This window comes from Callorhinchus milii, unplaced genomic scaffold (genome assembly GCF_018977255.1).
Source record: "Callorhinchus milii isolate IMCB2004 unplaced genomic scaffold, IMCB_Cmil_1.0 Scaffold5, whole genome shotgun sequence".
In the NCBI taxonomy this organism is placed as follows: domain Eukaryota; kingdom Metazoa; phylum Chordata; class Chondrichthyes; order Chimaeriformes; family Callorhinchidae; genus Callorhinchus; species Callorhinchus milii.
In genome coordinates, this window is record NW_024704746.1 from 50,727,796 (window position 1) to 50,745,477 (window position 17,682).

The window sequence follows — 17,682 nt, forward strand, 5'->3', positions numbered from 1 at the left end:
TCCAAATAATAATAATAATCCTTGCATTTGATACAGCACCTTATCACATTGTTGAGATGTCTCAAAGCGCTTCTCAGAATATACTGTAAATTTGTTTGACAACCGGGTTCCTACTTACTATTTATTTTCGAAGCTCAGGGACTCATGCCACATTAACATTGCGGTGATCCTGAAATTCATGCTGAATTACAATTTCTTTTCACTTCGTTGATCCAGAGGCTCTATACTGAAAGAAAAGTCCTGTGCGGGCAACTCAACCAGGCTTAATGGATGCTTTTTAATAAAAAGCAAGGAAAAGCTAATATGACACAGCAGCAGCTAAAGTTTAAGATTTTCTTTTTCCCTGCATAACACATTTCAAATCTGGTCGGACAAATCGGATAATTCAAGGGCAGACAGACCTTGAATTATACAGTTATAGTTAGGAATTGGAACATGAAAGCCAGATTTGCTCAACAGAAAAAGCTCTTTTGGCCATCGTATATGTAAAGGAATTTGCCTTTTTCAATGATTAATTCTATTTTCCTTCCCCATATTTCATCAGCAAGCACCCAGCCAGTCCCTAGTCAGGAGCACAGATGGACTGTACCTCTGCTATTCAGGCTCAGCAACTCACTGGTCCTAATAGTCAGTACTTTGGACTTGTCCCTTCTCTCGCCTTCTTCAAGGTCCACCTCAAGACTTTGTCTTTGACTGTGCTTTCTGCTATCTTCCCTCCGCACCCCTCACCAACCCCAGTTTGGGTGCAAATCATGGACTGTCCAGTGCTTTGGGATGTCCTCCAGACGTGAAAAGCACTGTATGATTGCAATTTGTTGTTGTCATAAATCTTTGTTATTCAACTCTCGGTGCACAAGTGGAGAAAGGAGTAAACCTTGGAATTAGTATTATTTACCATTTATATTATATTTGTATTATACATCAGTGCAATTTATTACTTATTGAAGTCAACTGGAACAAAACTGATTTCGGTTATATGGGTTACCAGGAAGGGCAGTGCAGGCCATGACATTGGATTCAATAGAGAGCAAACAATTTGAAGGACAAAACATTTTCATGTTTTATGTTCAGATCAGTATCCTAGCTTAAACCTTTGAAGCGTGACAGAGAATGGAGAAGGTGAAGATGAAGGGAACAGCCCATGTGGATTGAACTAAATGGTTGATTTTGAGGGTGAACTGTCTGGATGTTCATCTGTGCCTGTTCAGGTGAACATTCAGAAGATCGCATGGCATTATTCAAAGGAGAAGAGAATTGTTTCCAGTGACTTTGTGGTGTTCACCTCTCCCCTTGGCTTGGCAGGGCACTTATCGATTGCATTGTCTTGCCTTGCGATCACTGGGACTCACCTTGTTGCACCTTGTAATTGTATCACGCAGCCCAAGCTATTGAGCAGCGACTGGTGAAGATTGACCACACTGCCATCCACCCCCATTTACTGGACATGAAGATTGGACAGGGCAAGTATGAGCAAGGCTTCTTCCCCAAGCTGCAGTCTGATGTCTTAGCATCGGGGCCAACAAACAACAAGTAAGTGTAACATTATACTTTAGTTACTTTTGGCTTCTTCCCCCATTCTCCTGCCTCCATCTTAACGAGAGGCTTGCGATTATACAACCAGAGCAGCACTTATCTACTGATGACTACTCTTCATTCATATGGCATTATTCAAACGAGAAGATAATTGTTCCTAGTGCCCTGACTGTCTGTGGGACATTGATCAGTTCAAATTAGCTTCCGTTTCACCTACAAAATACAGTGACTACACTTCACAGTAAAGCACTTTGAGATATCCTCTGACGTATATATTCAAGTGCAACAATTGGTTATTACTACCCAGTCATTCAAACTATTTAATAATAATCCTTGCATTTAATATAGTGCTATATCACGTCTTCCAGACGTCTCAAAGTGCTTCACAGAATATACTGGAAAGTGAATTGACTGTATATTTTGTGGGCGAAACACGGCAGCCAATTGCGTGCTACGAATAGCCGTAGATTGAGTAGCCAATTTTTTTGAGGGCTTGTTATCCGGAGGAAGCAATCTGACAATTGACTAACAAACCCGGATTCCTACTCTCTGCTAGGTAAACAGAGGTGTGTGGAGTAAGGAAACTTGCCTGAGGTTTAGCCCCATCTAGTAATCGAACCCGGGTCCACTCAGTTGCAAGACGAGTGTTCTGACTTATACGTTACAGGACTCCACCATTACCTTTACAAATCTTCCTTTCACAGTCGATGGGCAAATCGAAGTGCCACAGCCCAGCGAAGAAAAGATCGTCTGAGGCAACATTCAGAGCATCTTGGACTGGACAACGATCTGAAAGAGGTACACAGTGACCCCCTCTATTCTCAGGATCATAGTCAGGGCAAAGGAGAGGCTTGTGTCTTTGAGGGCAGGACTATGGAAAATTCAGCATCTGAACTCGTAATAGATATTTTACCAATTTTGATCCAAAAAAATCAAGCTTTTCTGGCATCTATAATTTCGAGTGTTTGAGATGAGGATATAAATGCAAGTGCCCATGTGTATTGCGTTTCCATGTTCAGTAGCACTCATTCTCACCTCATTCTGAGGTGTTTTTTTATCCAACATTTCACCAAGTTTGATGCAAGAGAAGATCAAATCCGAGTTTCATGTGATTATATTATGCAGTAACCGAGTTAGTAGCTCAGTGGAATATTAAATGGCCTTGCAGCTCTGCAGTGAATGTAAACTGCACATTTCGAAGAATATGTGAAAGAGGATTTCAGTGCATGATAGCTTTAATGCACCAACTTGTGCCGAGGTTGATCCCAGTGCACTTTGAGCAGGCGCTTGAAAATGCCACTCCCTCACTCTCAACCCTAATCACATGTTGCTCAAAGGCAAGAGAATGCAAAGCAATTCATGCAACTTAACCTTTGAACTACGGGTGGGGGTGGGGGGAGGAATGAGCAAGGCATCATTGAAATCCATTTGTTTGATAATAGAGTTCACCTGGCTCAACTCACATTTTTAAAAATCAAAATATGATTTGCGTTTCTCTTTGGGGCACTTGTACAGACAGTATCTGTTCTTGGATCCCAGGATTGACCTCTGCACATCTTTGCAGTCCTGCAGGGATGCCCAGTGGTGCACGTTGAGTGATTTTCGGGCCCTTTTGACACAGTTAGTAGGTAGGGGCATTTATTTTGCTGCGAGAGGGGGAATATGACAGTAGTGGCATTATATGCAAAGCCACAGCGACGTTTTTGTGAGCGAGTGGCATTTTCTCTAGCAAATAACGTTGCCTACTTAGATAAAGAAAAGCTTTGGCGACTGACCCTTTGATCATCTCACACAGTCTGTGTTTTAATGTAAGAATCATCAATCTTGTCTATTTCATTGTTCCCGTTGATGAAGTTACATCAACGTTTACATCAATGTTTGATGATGAAGGTTTGCTTTTGAACTCGGTTTTACCTCAAATCGACTGGTTTCAGAACACGTAACCAATTGCAAATTAAAGTCAACCAGTACTGGGGCCTTCTGACAACAGTTAGCTTTAGAAACAAGTGAAAAACTCCACTTTGCAAATTTCCAGCCATTGCCAAATTATTTTTGCCAAACTACTGGATTATAATATTTGAATCGAATACAGGAGTCTGGGGAAAGGACAGGTAAATACGACTGCAAGGATTGCTTTTGAGGGAACCGGCACAGACACGATGGGCGGAATAATCTTCTGTGCCGTAAAATTCTATTGTTCTGCAGTTTTAATATCTTCACTTCCTTTAAGTATCAGATCATCCTCTGCCTCTAGCGTTTCAAATCTGGCCCAATTTTTTTAGAAAAGTTTTTAAAAAATTTACGTTGTGGTACAGAATTTCCACCTGGTCCAGATTTACTGTATTCAGGGTAAGCTCAGAATTTGGCAAGTTGTTAAATGCAGCCTTTGTTTTGAAGCTGGTTTTCTTCAAGATCTTTTAAGAACTGAAGTTATTAAATTGAGGCCCCGACTGCTTGTCGGGTGGAGGTTAAGAACCATAGCACTATTCAAAAAGAGAAGGGGGTTTCTCTCTCGCAGTGTCCTGGCCAGTCATTTCATGGCTGTTTGTTAGTTGCCGTGTTTGCCTCCCAAATGCAGTCGTTACACTTTACTCCACTACTTGCTGTGCGCAATTAGCTGCCGCGTTTCGCCCACAAAATGTACAGTCAATTCACTTTACAATATATTCTGTGAAGCGTTTTGAGATGTCTAGAAGACGTGAAAAGCGCTATGTCAAATGCAAGGATTATTATTTATTATTATTATATATAGTAGACTTTACAGTAAATCCTGCAAAAGGCTTTGAGACATCCTCCCGATGTGAAAGGTGCTATTTCAGATGTAAGAATTATCACTTTTTTTTATGATTAAGCAAACTGTATTGAAATGTAAGACTGAATTGAGTAATGTGCAGAATTATCTGCACTGCACATTTACTCTAAATTGAGTAAATAGAGACCCAGGGGGAATTTCTCCCCTAAAAAAATGATGAACCCGAGCTGCCTGGCACAACGACCACAAGATCACAGAAGCTTGATTGAAATGAGTTTTATTTTCAGCAAGGTGTGTAAATAATAATCCTTGCATTTGAAGTAGCATCTTATCAGGTTGTTGAGACGTCTCAAGTGCTTCACAGGATATATTGTAAAGTATTTTGTGAGCGAAACAGCTAGTTTGCGCACAGAAATGTCCTACAAATAGCCATAGAGTGAGTGACCAATTTTAACTCGGGGATCGTTGGGTATGACAACTGGAGAAACTCCTTTCTCTTTTCGAATAGTGCCATAGGATTTTTAATGCTCCCCTGAACAGGCAAATTGGACCTCGCAATGTCTCATCGGAAGGATGGCACCTCTGACAATACAACACTCCTGCAGTACTGCACTGGAGTGTGATTCCAAGTCCCAACATGGGGCTTGAACCCATAACCTTCAAACTCAGAGGTTACCACTGCGCCAGACTGACAGCAGAATGATATCATGTATTTGTATTTGCTACGCTTGTTGCAAGTTTCTGCTCTCCATCACTTTGGATGGTCAGTGCCCCTTGAAGCTCTGTATTTTTAAGCCCCTTTCAATCTTGGATGTGCTAATGTTATGTGCGAAACAAGATCTTCACTGTAACTTTACAACACTTAAAAAAATGAGTTCAAACCCATTAGTTTTCAAAATCCAACCTTCACCACTGTTTCTGATTCTTTGCGAATAATTTTTGTTCTTTTTCTGTCTGTTCTTTTACTTTCTTGTTTCTTTCCTTTTTTTTCTGCGGCTTCCTGTGCATGCTCATTTGCTTTCCGTTTCTCTCGGGGTGCATCTGGCCGATTCAGCCAAGACAGGTGCTCCTGCTCCAGCAGAACTCTATGGTATTCTGGGAGTGGGATCAGGGCCCACCCCCACCCACGCGACCTCCTAAAAAATCGTTCTCTGAGTGCTCTCTGGTATGTTGTGTGAGAAATGTATCTAAAGGAGTGTAGAAAGAGGCTGCCACATCTCACTGCTTTGATTCACGGTTTTGATCTGTTTTTACGTGTCGAATTAGCACAAACAATTTCTATATTTGCTTAAAGTGATCTGGAAGTGTCCATTAAGTCACCTCAAAACCTCTCAGAGACTTTTTCATTCATTTCTTTGAATGATGCTGTTCCTCAGTTCCTCAGTCCTATAGGCTTGCGTTGACTTGGTGTTGGATGAAAATATCCAGTAAACGAACACACTGATGTGCCCTAGCGCTTTAACCCGACGAGCCTACTTCAAAGCACTAACCCCTCAAGGAAGTTTGAAGTATTTTACTCACACTCACTGATGTTCGTTTCACTCAACCTAACACGGTCATTGTACAGAGAGCTGGGACAGTGGCTACATATTGTGTGTTTCAAAATTGCATCCATCCCTTTGTTGACAAAAAGCTTTTTTGTGAAAGTTATGGTGAGACTTCTCAATGACGTAATAATGCTATATCAAATCAAGTCTTCTTATATTATAACAATAATAATAATCCTTGCATTTGATATTGCATCTTATCACATCTTCGAGATGTCCCAAAAGAATATACTGTAAAGTGAATTGACTGTGTATTTTGTGGGCAGAATACTGCAGCCAATTGCGCACAGCAGTGTCCCACAAATAGTCAAGACCCGAGTGATCAATTCTTTGGGGGATTGGAGGGATTATTACACCCAGAAAGTGATCCACCAATCTACTAACAACTGGATCTACTTACTGATAAGTAAACCTAGGCATGTTGAGTAAGGAAACTTGCCTAAGATTTTGTCCCGCCCGTGTATTGAACCTGCATCCTCTTGCTTGCGAGTTGAGTGTGCTAACCACTACACCTTGGGACTCCATGTGTTCACTTCGGTCTTGCAACACCGAGCCGCTACTCTGCATGAAGTGTGCAGTGTAAATGCTAGTTGTTGTTGATGCCCTGATGGGGAATTACCCATTGTTTCTAAATACCAACAATATATATTTGCATAGAGCCTTTCACGTCCCATTCTCCCATTCTTACCGAAACAAAATAAATGTCAGTGCATTAAATATCCAATGAATGCAGTCATGCACATATCTCATTCAGTTCTGCTCTTCAAAGACCCCATTGATTATCTCAGTAATAAAGCTGTTTACCAGAATAGTCTGCAAGGCTTTGAGGCTTCTGTTCAATACGATATTTTGTATAAGATTAGATGTAGGTTAAAACGTTGCTTTAAACACGTTTGCTCTGGTCAGCAGAAATACATTCAAGAAGCCCGGAGCTTTGGGAAGAGCCTTAGGCAGCCAAAGCTGTCAGATCTGTCGCCTGCTGTCATCGCACAAACCAATTGGAAGTTTGTTGAAGGACTGCTGAAAGAATGTCGAATGAAGGTAACTTTTTGTTCACGAGGATCGGGGTAGACAAGAAATGAATTCTTTCTCTTCCTCATCTTAATAATAATCATTAATAATCCTTGCATTTGGGATAAAGCCTTATCACGTCGTCGAAATGTCTCTAAGCGCTTCACATGGTATACTATAAAGTGGAGTGATTGTATATTTTGTGGGTGAATGCGGCAGCCAGTTGCATACAGCAATGTCCCACAAATATCCATGACCAATTTTATTTAGTAGATTTTTTAGCCAGGACACCAGGAGAAATTCCCTTCTTTTTTCAAATAGTACCATAGGATCTTTAACATCCATCTAAACAGGCAGTCGGGACCAATTGTGCCAATTGTGCACAGCAGAGTCCCACAAACAGTCACAGACTGAAGTGACCAATTTATTATTATTATTTTTTTTGAAGGAATTATTATCCCTGGAAATGCAATTCGCCAATCGACTAACAACCTGCTTCCTACTTACTGCAGGGTAAACAGAGGCATGTGGAGTAAGGAAACTTGCCCAACATTTCGCCCTTCCAGGAATCAAACCCAGGCCTCTTGCTTGCGAGGCAAGTGCTCAGAGCTACAGGACTCCATATCTCTGTTTTCACTGAACAAAAAAAGTGGGTCAAATTCACATCTGAGACTCAGCAGTGAGTGATACCCCAAGGATTGGAATCCTGGCACAATATTTAAACCTATCTCCGCCCCCCTCCCCCCCTCACAATCACCAGTCCAGCAGTGGAGGCCACTTAATCTAACACCTTGTGCTGACTCAGCACAAAGCTGTTACCATTCAACTCTTGTTTGTTATCCATCTGGAAGGCCAAGAGGAGGGAGATTTAATTTATGTAAAAACTGAACAATTTAGCCCCCCCCAATCCACTCTGCCACTCTGTTTCATTTTCAGTGTAATTCAGGTTCAGAAAGTGATTTTTTTCTTCTTCTAATCCGTTCCTCCACAGAACCAGTCAAGTGTTCAAGTATAAATGAGCAGCAGCTTTTGGGACTGGAATGTCAATTCACATGTATTCTTTTCCAGACCAAGCGGATGTTGGTGGAAAAAATGGGGCATGAGGCTGTGGAGCTGGGGCACGGGGAGGCCAACATTACAGGCCTGGAGGAGAACACACTCATAGCCAGTCTGTGTGACCTCCTAGAGAGGATTTGGAGTCACGGACTGCAGGTCAAGCAGGTAAGCCAGTGATGGACAACCTTTTTGGTCGGCCAACAAAATACATTTTCCCTCCCTTGAAACTTGATTTGTTTCATAAATTAGACTAGTGCAATGTTTGATGGACCACATCTTGACGGCCCTGAGGCCACTACTGGGCCGTGGGCCATGGGTTGGCCACCACTGAGGTAAACATCACTCAGACATGTTGTACTGCCAATTTTGATCAATCAATCCATCCATCCATCCATCCATCCATCCAATTAATCAATCAATCAATCAATCAATCAATCAATCGTCTTATCAATGTGTTCCTCGTCTCTCTTGATAGAGTGGCTCCTTGCTGTTGAGGGATGGGCAGCCTCCACTTCCTGCCTAAGTGAGTGTTAGGAGAATACATTGATGATTCAAAATAATCAGCCTTGCATCAGATATAGAGTCATTGACACATCTCAAGTTGCTTCATAGGATATACTGTATTTTGTGGGCGAAATGTGACAGCCAGTTGTGCAAAGCAATGTCCCACAAACAGTCATGGAGTGTGTGATCAATTTCATTTGAGAGATTTGTTGGTCAATGCCCCGTGAGCGAGAAAAACCCTTCTCTTTTCGACTAGTGCCATGGGATCTTTACCATCCACCTGAACACCTTTGACTATGGTAACAACACCCCCCAGCACTGCATTGGGAGTGTCAGCTTGGATGATTCCAAGTCCTGTGGGCTCGAACATCTGGCCCAGCTTATCCTGCACTCTGAGTCCTGTACTTGCAGAAGGCAGTTCCAATTGTAAGCCGAACAACTCCTCAGCTCTTCCTTTTTTCCTCCTTTATTCCAGGGAAAGTCTGCACTGTGGTCTCACCTGCTTCATTTTCAGGAGAGTGAGGAGAAGCGGGAGGGAGTGATAGAGTCTCCAGGTAGGTTATTTGTTCTTCCCATTGTCTTGGGCAGCGGCATTTGAGTTGCAAGCTCCGTGCTTCAGCGTCAGACGGACTTAAGATTGCTCGTCTGCTCATGCGACTCAGTGATATCATGCCACGCGCTGAATCATGCGGCCATAAAGGCATATTAGTCAGCCCCAACGAGGGGGGACCCAAGGAGGGGCGAATCAATGAGGTCATGTGCTCCACGCATGTATAAAACCATGGTGAAGCTTGTGAGGAACTGTTCAAATCACTGTTGACATCACTTTCTGTATGTGCGCGTCTGTGGAGGACGTGCACACGCAGAAAGTGATATCAACAGTGATTTGAACTTCACTTCCTGCGAACTGCACAGGAAACACTGCTGACACCAGTGATTTGGTTATATCTTCCTGACGTGAAAGGCGGAAATGCACTTGTTTTTTGTATTTGTTATGGCAAGAGCGGCACTGGTGATGTGACGTTGGTGGTGATGCCTGAGAAGTATGGTGTAACATGCAGGATCTGATATCAGTGGTGACCTGCTGACAACAACATCAACAACAAATTGCATTTATATAGTGCCTTTCACGTTGGGAGAATGTCCAAAAGCGCTGAAAATGAAAGCTGACCTGACCTGAAACTTGTAATCTTGGAATTCAAGCTTCACTCTGGTGTTTTATGTCCCCACCTACAAATGAGACCCTTATGTTTGCAGTGAACAGTACCGAATCTTACAGCTAATAGTCTCTGAGTTTGGTGTACTTTGCCAAGTTGCTAAGCTCTGGAGGATGATTTGAGAAGGCTCCACATTGTTGACTGCTTCATTGTGCTTACAGGTGGAAATGGACTGGAGCGTCGGAGATCAGAGACTGGGTTGAACCTGCCATGCCTCAGAGTGTCCCTCATCCAAGACATGAGGTATGTTTAACCTGAGCGCTGAAGGGAATGATGCTGTGAACAAGGAATATGAGCGGAATATGGCACACAGAGTAGCTCCTGTTCAGTTACAGTACTACGGCAACAATTTGGATTTGAGAAGTCTCAACATTGTTGACTGCTCCAATGTGCTTACAGGTGAAAATTGACTGGAGGGTCTGTGGAGTCATGTAGCTCAGTGGTTAGATCACTCGCCTCGCAAGCGAGAGACCCGGGTTTGATTCCCGGCCAGGGCGAAACCTTAGGCAAGTTTCCTAACTCCACACGCCTCTGTTTACGCACGTCTCATTATCAAAGGAACCTGCTTGTTAGTCGATTGTCGGATCGCTTTTCCGGGGGTTAATAATCTCTTCAAAAATAATAATAGTAATTTGGTCACTCAATCCACAACTGTTTGTGGGACACTGCTGTGTGCAATTGGCTGTTGCGTTTCGCAAATTATACAGTCAATTCACTTTACAGTATATTCTATGAAGCGCTTTGAGAAGTCTCGAAGACGTGGTAAAGTGCTATATCGAATGCAAGGATTATTATTATTATTTACATGGAGTAGTTAGTGTATTGGTCTCGCTAACGAGGGTAACCGGATTCGATTCCCGACAGGGTGAAAATGTAGGCAAGTTTCCTTGCTCCACACGTCTCTGTTTACCTAGCAGTAAGTAGGTACCCAGTTGTTTGTTGATTGGCAGATCGCTTTCCGGGGGTTAATAATCTCCCCACTCCCCCAAAAATAAAAATTGGTCACTGAATCCACCACTGTTTGCAATTGTCTGCTGTGCGCAATCGTCTGCTGCATTTCACCCACAATATATACAGTGAATTCACTTTGCAATATATTCTGTGAAGCGCTTTGAGACATCTCAATGATGTGATAAGGTGCAAGAATTATTATTATAATGACAAAATGGGAATTTGTCCCAAAATGGGATAGGTCCTTGAAAAGGAAAAATTTGTAAGTGTATGGGGAATGAGTGAAAGAGTGGGAATAACTGGGTAGCTCTTCCAAAGAGCCAACTCAGGCATGATGGCCAAATGGCCTTCTTCTGTGCTTTAATACCCTATGATTCACAGCCAGTGACTGCTTCCACTTCTGAGTTTGGTGATATGATGGAATAGTGTTAGCTCTCCATAGTGCTGCAATGAAATCTCAATCCAGCTCAAGACATCACATGGGACTTGAACCACAACGTTCTGACTTAGAGACAGTAGTGTAGGTCTTGAACTCACAACCTTCCGACCCAGAGAACAGAAGTGCGCCAAGATGGGATTCTTGGATTTTAATATTCATTGAAATGGATTTCATATTAACGTGATTCAACATCAATATTTTAAATGCAGGATTATTACGACTGTCAACGGCATAATTTCTGATGTTGTCTTTCACCTCTGTTGCACGGCTAACCAGGATCTGAAGGTTACTCTGCCAGTGGGTGTCAGCTACATTTAATTAAATCCCAAAAGGGAAAACTCATTAAACTCTGAACATTAAACTCTGAACAATCTTGCAGAGAATTGTCTGCTGCACTAACCTTCTGGCAGTTATGCCACTCTCACAGCCAGCCTGTGTCAGTGAGCTTTAAATAATTCACCCAGTCTTCAAACTTGTGAGTTGCCTGTGTTTTTTAAATAAACATTTAAAGATTAATGATAGCAATTAATAATAATCCTTGTATTTGATATGACACAATATCATGTCATTGATAATTTGCACATTGAGATGTGCAAATTGATGTTACTGTCATGAATGGGATGAATTGGAATTGGTGACAGAATGGGAGCGGTGAGATAAGGAAGGATACATCTTTTGTGTGACGTCTGCCTGTGTTTCTTGGCCTTTGCTGTTGCTGTAGCGTGTTGTATCAGGGCTGATTTTAGTGCCACTCAAGGATGATTTGGGGTTTTAATTCTTCACTGTTAAGCTCTTGGCTGCAGTGCTTCTCATTGCTAAGACTCTGCCAGGTAAATCAGTGGAGCACTGAATGTGGGTCGCCTCCCCAGCCGCATGTGACACAGCGACAGATCCAGGACAACACAATGCTACAGCATTGCTGACAGCAAGTGCAGTTCAATTGGAGCCAGTCCAATTGCTTTGTAAACATTTTGATGAAATGCAAAAATGGTGCTTGTTTAGTATATATGTTTTATGTAGTGTATTTATATATATTCATATATACAATGGGTGTGTATATCAATATATTCTATGTATATATAATGTGTATTTGTATACACACACAATGTGTGTATATCTATATATATATATGAAGTGTGGGTGTGTATATATATGTACTCACATATATCCCTGTGTGTGTATTACACACGTATATTGTGTCAGCTTGGCTCAGTTATAGCGCTCTTGCCTCTGAGTCACAGGTTTGTGGGTTCAGATGCCACATCGCTCAAATGCCACAGAGTTTAGATGACACTCCATTGCAGTGTTACATTGTCAAAGGTGACTTCCTTTGGATGAGATGTTTAACCCAGGTCCTGAATGTCTGTACAGGTGGACTTTAAAGATCCCATGGCACTATTCAAAAAGAGAAGGGAATTTCTCCCAGTGTCCTGGCCAAAAAACTCCTGAACAAAATTTCTCAATCATTTCATGGCTGTTTGTGGGACATTGCTGAGTCTCGCTTTTGCCTATAAATGCACAGTCACTTCAATTCACAGTAAGTCCTTCCGAGGTGAAAAGAGCTATACCAAATGCAAAGATTATTATCATTATGTAATGTGTATGTGCATCATTAGATAATGTATATTATATCTATACATATCAGTCAATGTTAGGAAACTAACATCATAATAATAATAATCCTCGCATTTGATAAAGCGGTCGTTGAGACGTCTCAAAGCCCTTCACAAAATCTATTGTAAAGTAGATCGACTGTGTATTTTGTGGGTGAAACGCAGCAGCCAATTGAGCACAGGAGTGCCCCACAAACAGTCGTGGATTGATTTTTTAAACTTCTTTTAAAATGCCTTTAACTGTAACTAACAATGAAATATTAATGACCCCAATTTTTAAGCTAGCTCCTTATTTCCCTTAGTTACTCTTGCACACCTTCTTGCACACCTTCTTGTGGTCAGTTACAGAGTAACATTGGAAGAGCTTGGACACAGGCTGTCCAGAATGCACCAGAATTAGCCAGGGAAATTATTTTATGAAGCGTGTGAGGGAGAATAATAATGATAATAATAATAGAATAACATGTGTGACGCTCCTTTTTAGACACGCCCAGAATATGAGTGAGATAAAGACTGATGTTGGCCGGGCTCGGGCCTGGATCAGGTTGTCCCTGGAGAAGAAAGTTCTCTCTCAGCATCTGAAGCAGCTCATGTTCAACCATAGCCTCATCAAGTAAGTGTGGGAACCCCAGCACATGTTTATCCTCTTCTACCCTATGCTAATTCCCTGCACGCACGATTTCCCAACTCTTCCCTCCACAAGCTGTAGATTATTCAGAACTCTGCAGCTTGTGCCCTCTCCCTCATTAAGCTGCGTGAGCCAATCACCCCCATCCTCGGCCGGCTCCCCACCCCCCCCAGAGAGGATGCAGTTCAAGATTCTCATTCTCACTTTGAAAGCCCTCCATGGTCTTGCACTGCTTCTGCAACCTACTAAAACTTTACCAACCTGCCTGCTGTCTCTATTTGCTCCATTAGCATTCAGGCCTTCAGCCTCTGTGTCCCCACCCTCTGGAACTCCAGCCCCTCTGTTTCACCCGCTCCCTTGTCTCCTTCAGGGCCCACCTCAAGAACTTCCTCTTCGACCATGTATTCGGTAATCTTCCCAAGGCTTCACAAGGCCTGGCTCTTGCCAAATTGCGCTCAGACTCTTGGGAACTCCAGGATTAGGTAAACAGAGTGTGTCCCTCTGAGACAGAGTGCGGAACTGCTGAAGAGACAAATGGAAACCACAATTATGTGGAGCTCTCAGTTGTTTGGTTTGAAGCTGGTGAAGCGTGGCGCTAAGTCTCTGTGAGTGTCAGATGCTGTCTGATCAGAATGAAGTGAGTGGGACGGCATTGCTGTGGGAGGGCAGCCTGATTGTTCAATGTCCCTTTGTCCTGACAGGAAACTGTACAAGCGATACGCTTTCCTGCGCTGTGAGGAGGAGAAGGAGCAGTTTCTTTACCACCTCCTCTCCCTCAATGCTGTGGATTATTTCTGCTTCACCAGCGTCTTCACCACCATCAGTAAGTCTTTCCTCATCCCTCTTCCTCATAAGGTGGGGAGCAGGTTGTAGAAAGAGTCACAAGTGGGTACACCCTGCTGGGCTCCACAGTGCTACCAGGGAGCTGAAACAGTAAACAACAAAAGATGCTTTTTTCTGCTGTGTACAACAGGATTTTCTTTTTTGAAAGAGCAAATGAATGTGAGCTTCCTCAATAGATCAGCGGGCTAATTTAGTGAGGCGCACAGCCACACTTACCAGGACATGTGTGTTTTTTTAACCTGGGGATTTCTTGGTCAGGCAGGACAGCGGGAGAAATTCCCTTCTCGATTCAAAACCCTGCCATGAGAGATCTTAACATCCACCTGAACAGGCAGACGGGTCCTCAATTTCATATCTGATCCCGAGGATGACACTTCTGACAGTGCAGCACACTCCCCCCAGGGTTGCGCTGGAGCGTCAGCCCAGACTCTGTGCTCATTGAACCCAATCGAAGAAAAAGTCAGGTGCAAATTTGCACCCAAGTGTTGAGCAGCCGCTAATTAACGCGGTGGCAAAGCGTGAACAAATATTTGGGACATTTGTAGCAATGAGGTTCCTGCAAGGAGTGCCCTGGATTCAGAGCGGTGGCAAATCAGGCAGTGAGAAAAGAGGGGTACAAATTACTAGCCTCTGCGATTGAGTGAAAATGTATCCTGTTTTATAATCAGTGCTGTTCCATCTCCTTACACTATCACCTTCAGAGTTTGGAAAAGAAAAGTTCGTCTCCAGGAACAAGCCTGTCTCAACATGCAATGAGCAGTGTTTTCCCCAACTCTGGATATCCCACCATCTGACTCTCGAGTCCAGCTGCCTCTGAACACACTGCAGGGTGAACAGTTAGTGTGAGTTGGTGTGAGCCTGACTCAATCGCTCATTCTCTTGCCTTTGAGTCAGAAGGTTGTGGATTCAAGTTGCACATCTGGACTTTGAGCTCACAGCCCAGTGGTGTGAAGCACAGTCTCTGGTTGTGGTGGAGCATTCACATTAAACTCATAATTCTCCACTGATCTAAAATTAAAAGCCAGGGAGAATCAGGAAGTGCCATCACTTGGAGTCCAGACTCCCTTTCTATTCTTATATTCGTTCTTGTATCGCCCCTGGCTGTTTGATTTCATTGTGATTTCTGTTGCTTCCTGTAGTGATCCCGTACCGTGCTGTAATTATACCCATCAAAAAGCTCAGCAATTCAATTACAACCTCCAACCCTTGGATCTGTGTCTCGGGGGAGCTCGGGGACACTGGGGTCATGCAGATCCTGAAGAACATCTTGGAAATGGCCTTTGAGGTTTGTGGAGCAGAAACATCACCCCAACATCACTAATTGTGTTTGTGAAATGCAAGGCCGTGGGCGCAGATTGACTTGTGCTAGTGTTAACTCTTTTCAGCCCATTTGCAATTGCTGTCTTTTGTAAACCTACAAAAGCACACCCCAACTGCTGTTTCTCAGTCTCCATAGCTTCAACTTGCTCCGTGCCTCTGTGCCTTGTTCTATTTTTTGCAGTTAGCTTTCGTGAACTGTCAATCTACTAGTGCACATCCCACGCACTTAAGATTTCTCTACTCTCACACCGCCCTTCACTCTTTTCCCCTTCATCCAATTTACCCAACTTCTCCCCACCTTCTTCCTTTTTTTCTCCCTTCTCTGAAGAGGGAGAAATTTTTTCAACAGCGAGTTGTTTGGATCTAGAATGCATTGCCTGAAAGGGTAGTGGAAGCCGATTCGATAATAACTTTTAAGAGAGAAGTAGGACACGATTGGAGGGCTGAGGAGAGAGCGGGGGAGCGGGATTGATTTGGAAACTCTTTTCAAAGAGCCAGCACAGACACGATGGGCCGAATGGCCTCCTTCTGGTTCCATGATTCTAATCCACTTTCACAATATATCCTGTGAAACACATTGAGACATCTCAACAATGTGATAAGTCGTTTTATCAAATGCAAGTATTTTCTTTTCATTTTAATATTACATTCTTTCTATCGTGTCTATCCATTGATGGCGGAGCGCTGACTATTGGTTTTAGAAGGTTGATGTGGTTGGGATTGAAGAAAAGAAATTTATCTTTACTTTTAGAAAGTGTTTTTGGCTTGACTTTTTGTTTGGAATTTGTTCCCTTTTTGCCTAATTTTCCTCTTGCCTCATTCGATGCACTTTTCACAGACAGAGAGACCTGCTTCTCAGCCTTTACTAACTCTATCTTAGACCAACTAACTACTCTGAGATTTATCAGAGATTTACAGGAGGTTCCACAAGATCACTTTGTTCTGTTTGTTTGTGTGTTTGTCTGTCTGTCTCTCAGTCTGTTTGTCTCTCAGTCTGTTTGTCTGTCTTTCTATTTGACTCTGTCTGTCTCTCTGTCTCTCTCTTGCTTTCCTGTTTTATCAATGCTCTTTTAGCTCTCTATTAATCTTTTTTCTGTCTCTATGTCTCTGTCTGTCTCTTTTTGTGTCTATCTCGTTATCTTCTTTATCAGTCTTGCTGATAGAGACTCTGGCTGAGCCTGCTTCTCTGTGTTTCTCTGAGTATCTTGCTCGTTGTCCCCTTCTCTCTCTCGCTCTCTCTTCCTGTCCGTCCAGGTATGTCTTCCTTTCACTCAGCACGGTTAACTCAGTCAAAGTGACATATGGGCAATGCTGATTCAGACCTGTGGTCTGCACTGCCCTCCTGTGGTGGCTGTGACATAACGTGCTCTTTTCAGAGTTGTTCAAAAGATCCTGCAAACACAGGAAAAATGACATCTCCTGACAGACAGAATAAGGGCATCCTACTGAGAACTGTCAGCAGTTAACGGTAACTCACAAAGCTTCTCTGTTCTCACTCGTGCTGCTATTGGAAAAAAAAGGAGAAAGAATTAAATACCTGATATTTTATGTTTTTTTTATAAAATTGGTTTCTCCTACCAGATAGTGTGAAGGAGTTCCCATCTCTTCAGCAACAAGATGACAGTGCTATATATATAGTATATATATATAGAGAGAGAGAGAGAGTATGTAACAGAAATATAGCAATGTAGTCAATCTAGCAGTGGATACCAGGTGGAGAAAGGAGAGATTTAAAGATGTTGACCAAAGGCACAGTCGTAAAGACATGGTCTGGGAGGTTCTGAAGACAGGTCGAGAGGCAAAAAAGCAAATTGGTTTTAGAAGGGAATCCAATTGTGTTGGGAGTGAAGGGAGGGTGAAAGATCGAGTTCTAATTCCCCCATTTCTTTTGTCTTGCCCCTCGGTCTACAAGAGGGTGTAACCCCCGAGTGCAAGGGATTCCTTTTCTTCGGTGATGAACCAACAGAGGGGGCTGTTGCCCCAGCAATGCCTTAATAACAATAATAATAATCCTTGCATTTGACATAGCGTTTTTTACATCTTCTAGACATCTCAAAGCGCTTCACAGAATATACCGTAAAGTGAATTGACTGTTTATATAAACAGTTGTGGATTGAATGACCAAATTATTATTGGGAGTTTTTGGGGAATTATTCTCCCCGGAAAAGCGATCCGCCAATCGACTTACAACCGGGTTCCTACTTACTGCTAGGTAAACAGAGGAGTGTGGAGTAAGGAAACTTGTCCAACATTTTGAATAGAACCCAG

At 42.7% G+C, this 17,682-nt stretch overlaps 1 protein-coding gene across 6 annotated transcripts in view; it reads left to right on the forward strand.

Annotated features, from left to right (window-relative positions):
- dennd5b (DENN/MADD domain containing 5B) overlaps window positions 1–17,682 on the forward strand; it is a 120,934-nt gene that overhangs the window by 89,396 nt on the left and 13,856 nt on the right. For 3 of the 6 annotated variants that reach the window (XM_042335957.1, XM_042335958.1, XM_042335960.1), the window contains 10 exons: window positions 1,380–1,530; window positions 2,238–2,331; window positions 5,340–5,450; window positions 6,742–6,873; window positions 7,912–8,064; window positions 8,879–8,957; window positions 9,782–9,863; window positions 13,108–13,236; window positions 13,953–14,074; window positions 15,234–15,379. In XM_042335957.1, the coding sequence (XP_042191891.1) occupies window positions 1,380–1,530; window positions 2,238–2,331; window positions 5,340–5,450; window positions 6,742–6,873; window positions 7,912–8,064; window positions 8,879–8,957; window positions 9,782–9,863; window positions 13,108–13,236; window positions 13,953–14,074; window positions 15,234–15,379 (1,199 nt within the window). The remainder of the gene's footprint in view (window positions 1–1,379; window positions 1,531–2,237; window positions 2,332–5,339; window positions 5,451–6,741; window positions 6,874–7,911; window positions 8,065–8,878; window positions 8,958–9,781; window positions 9,864–13,107; window positions 13,237–13,952; window positions 14,075–15,233; window positions 15,380–17,682) is intronic. The other 3 variants (XM_007898604.2, XM_007898607.2, XM_007898609.2) reach the window with 1 other exon arrangement.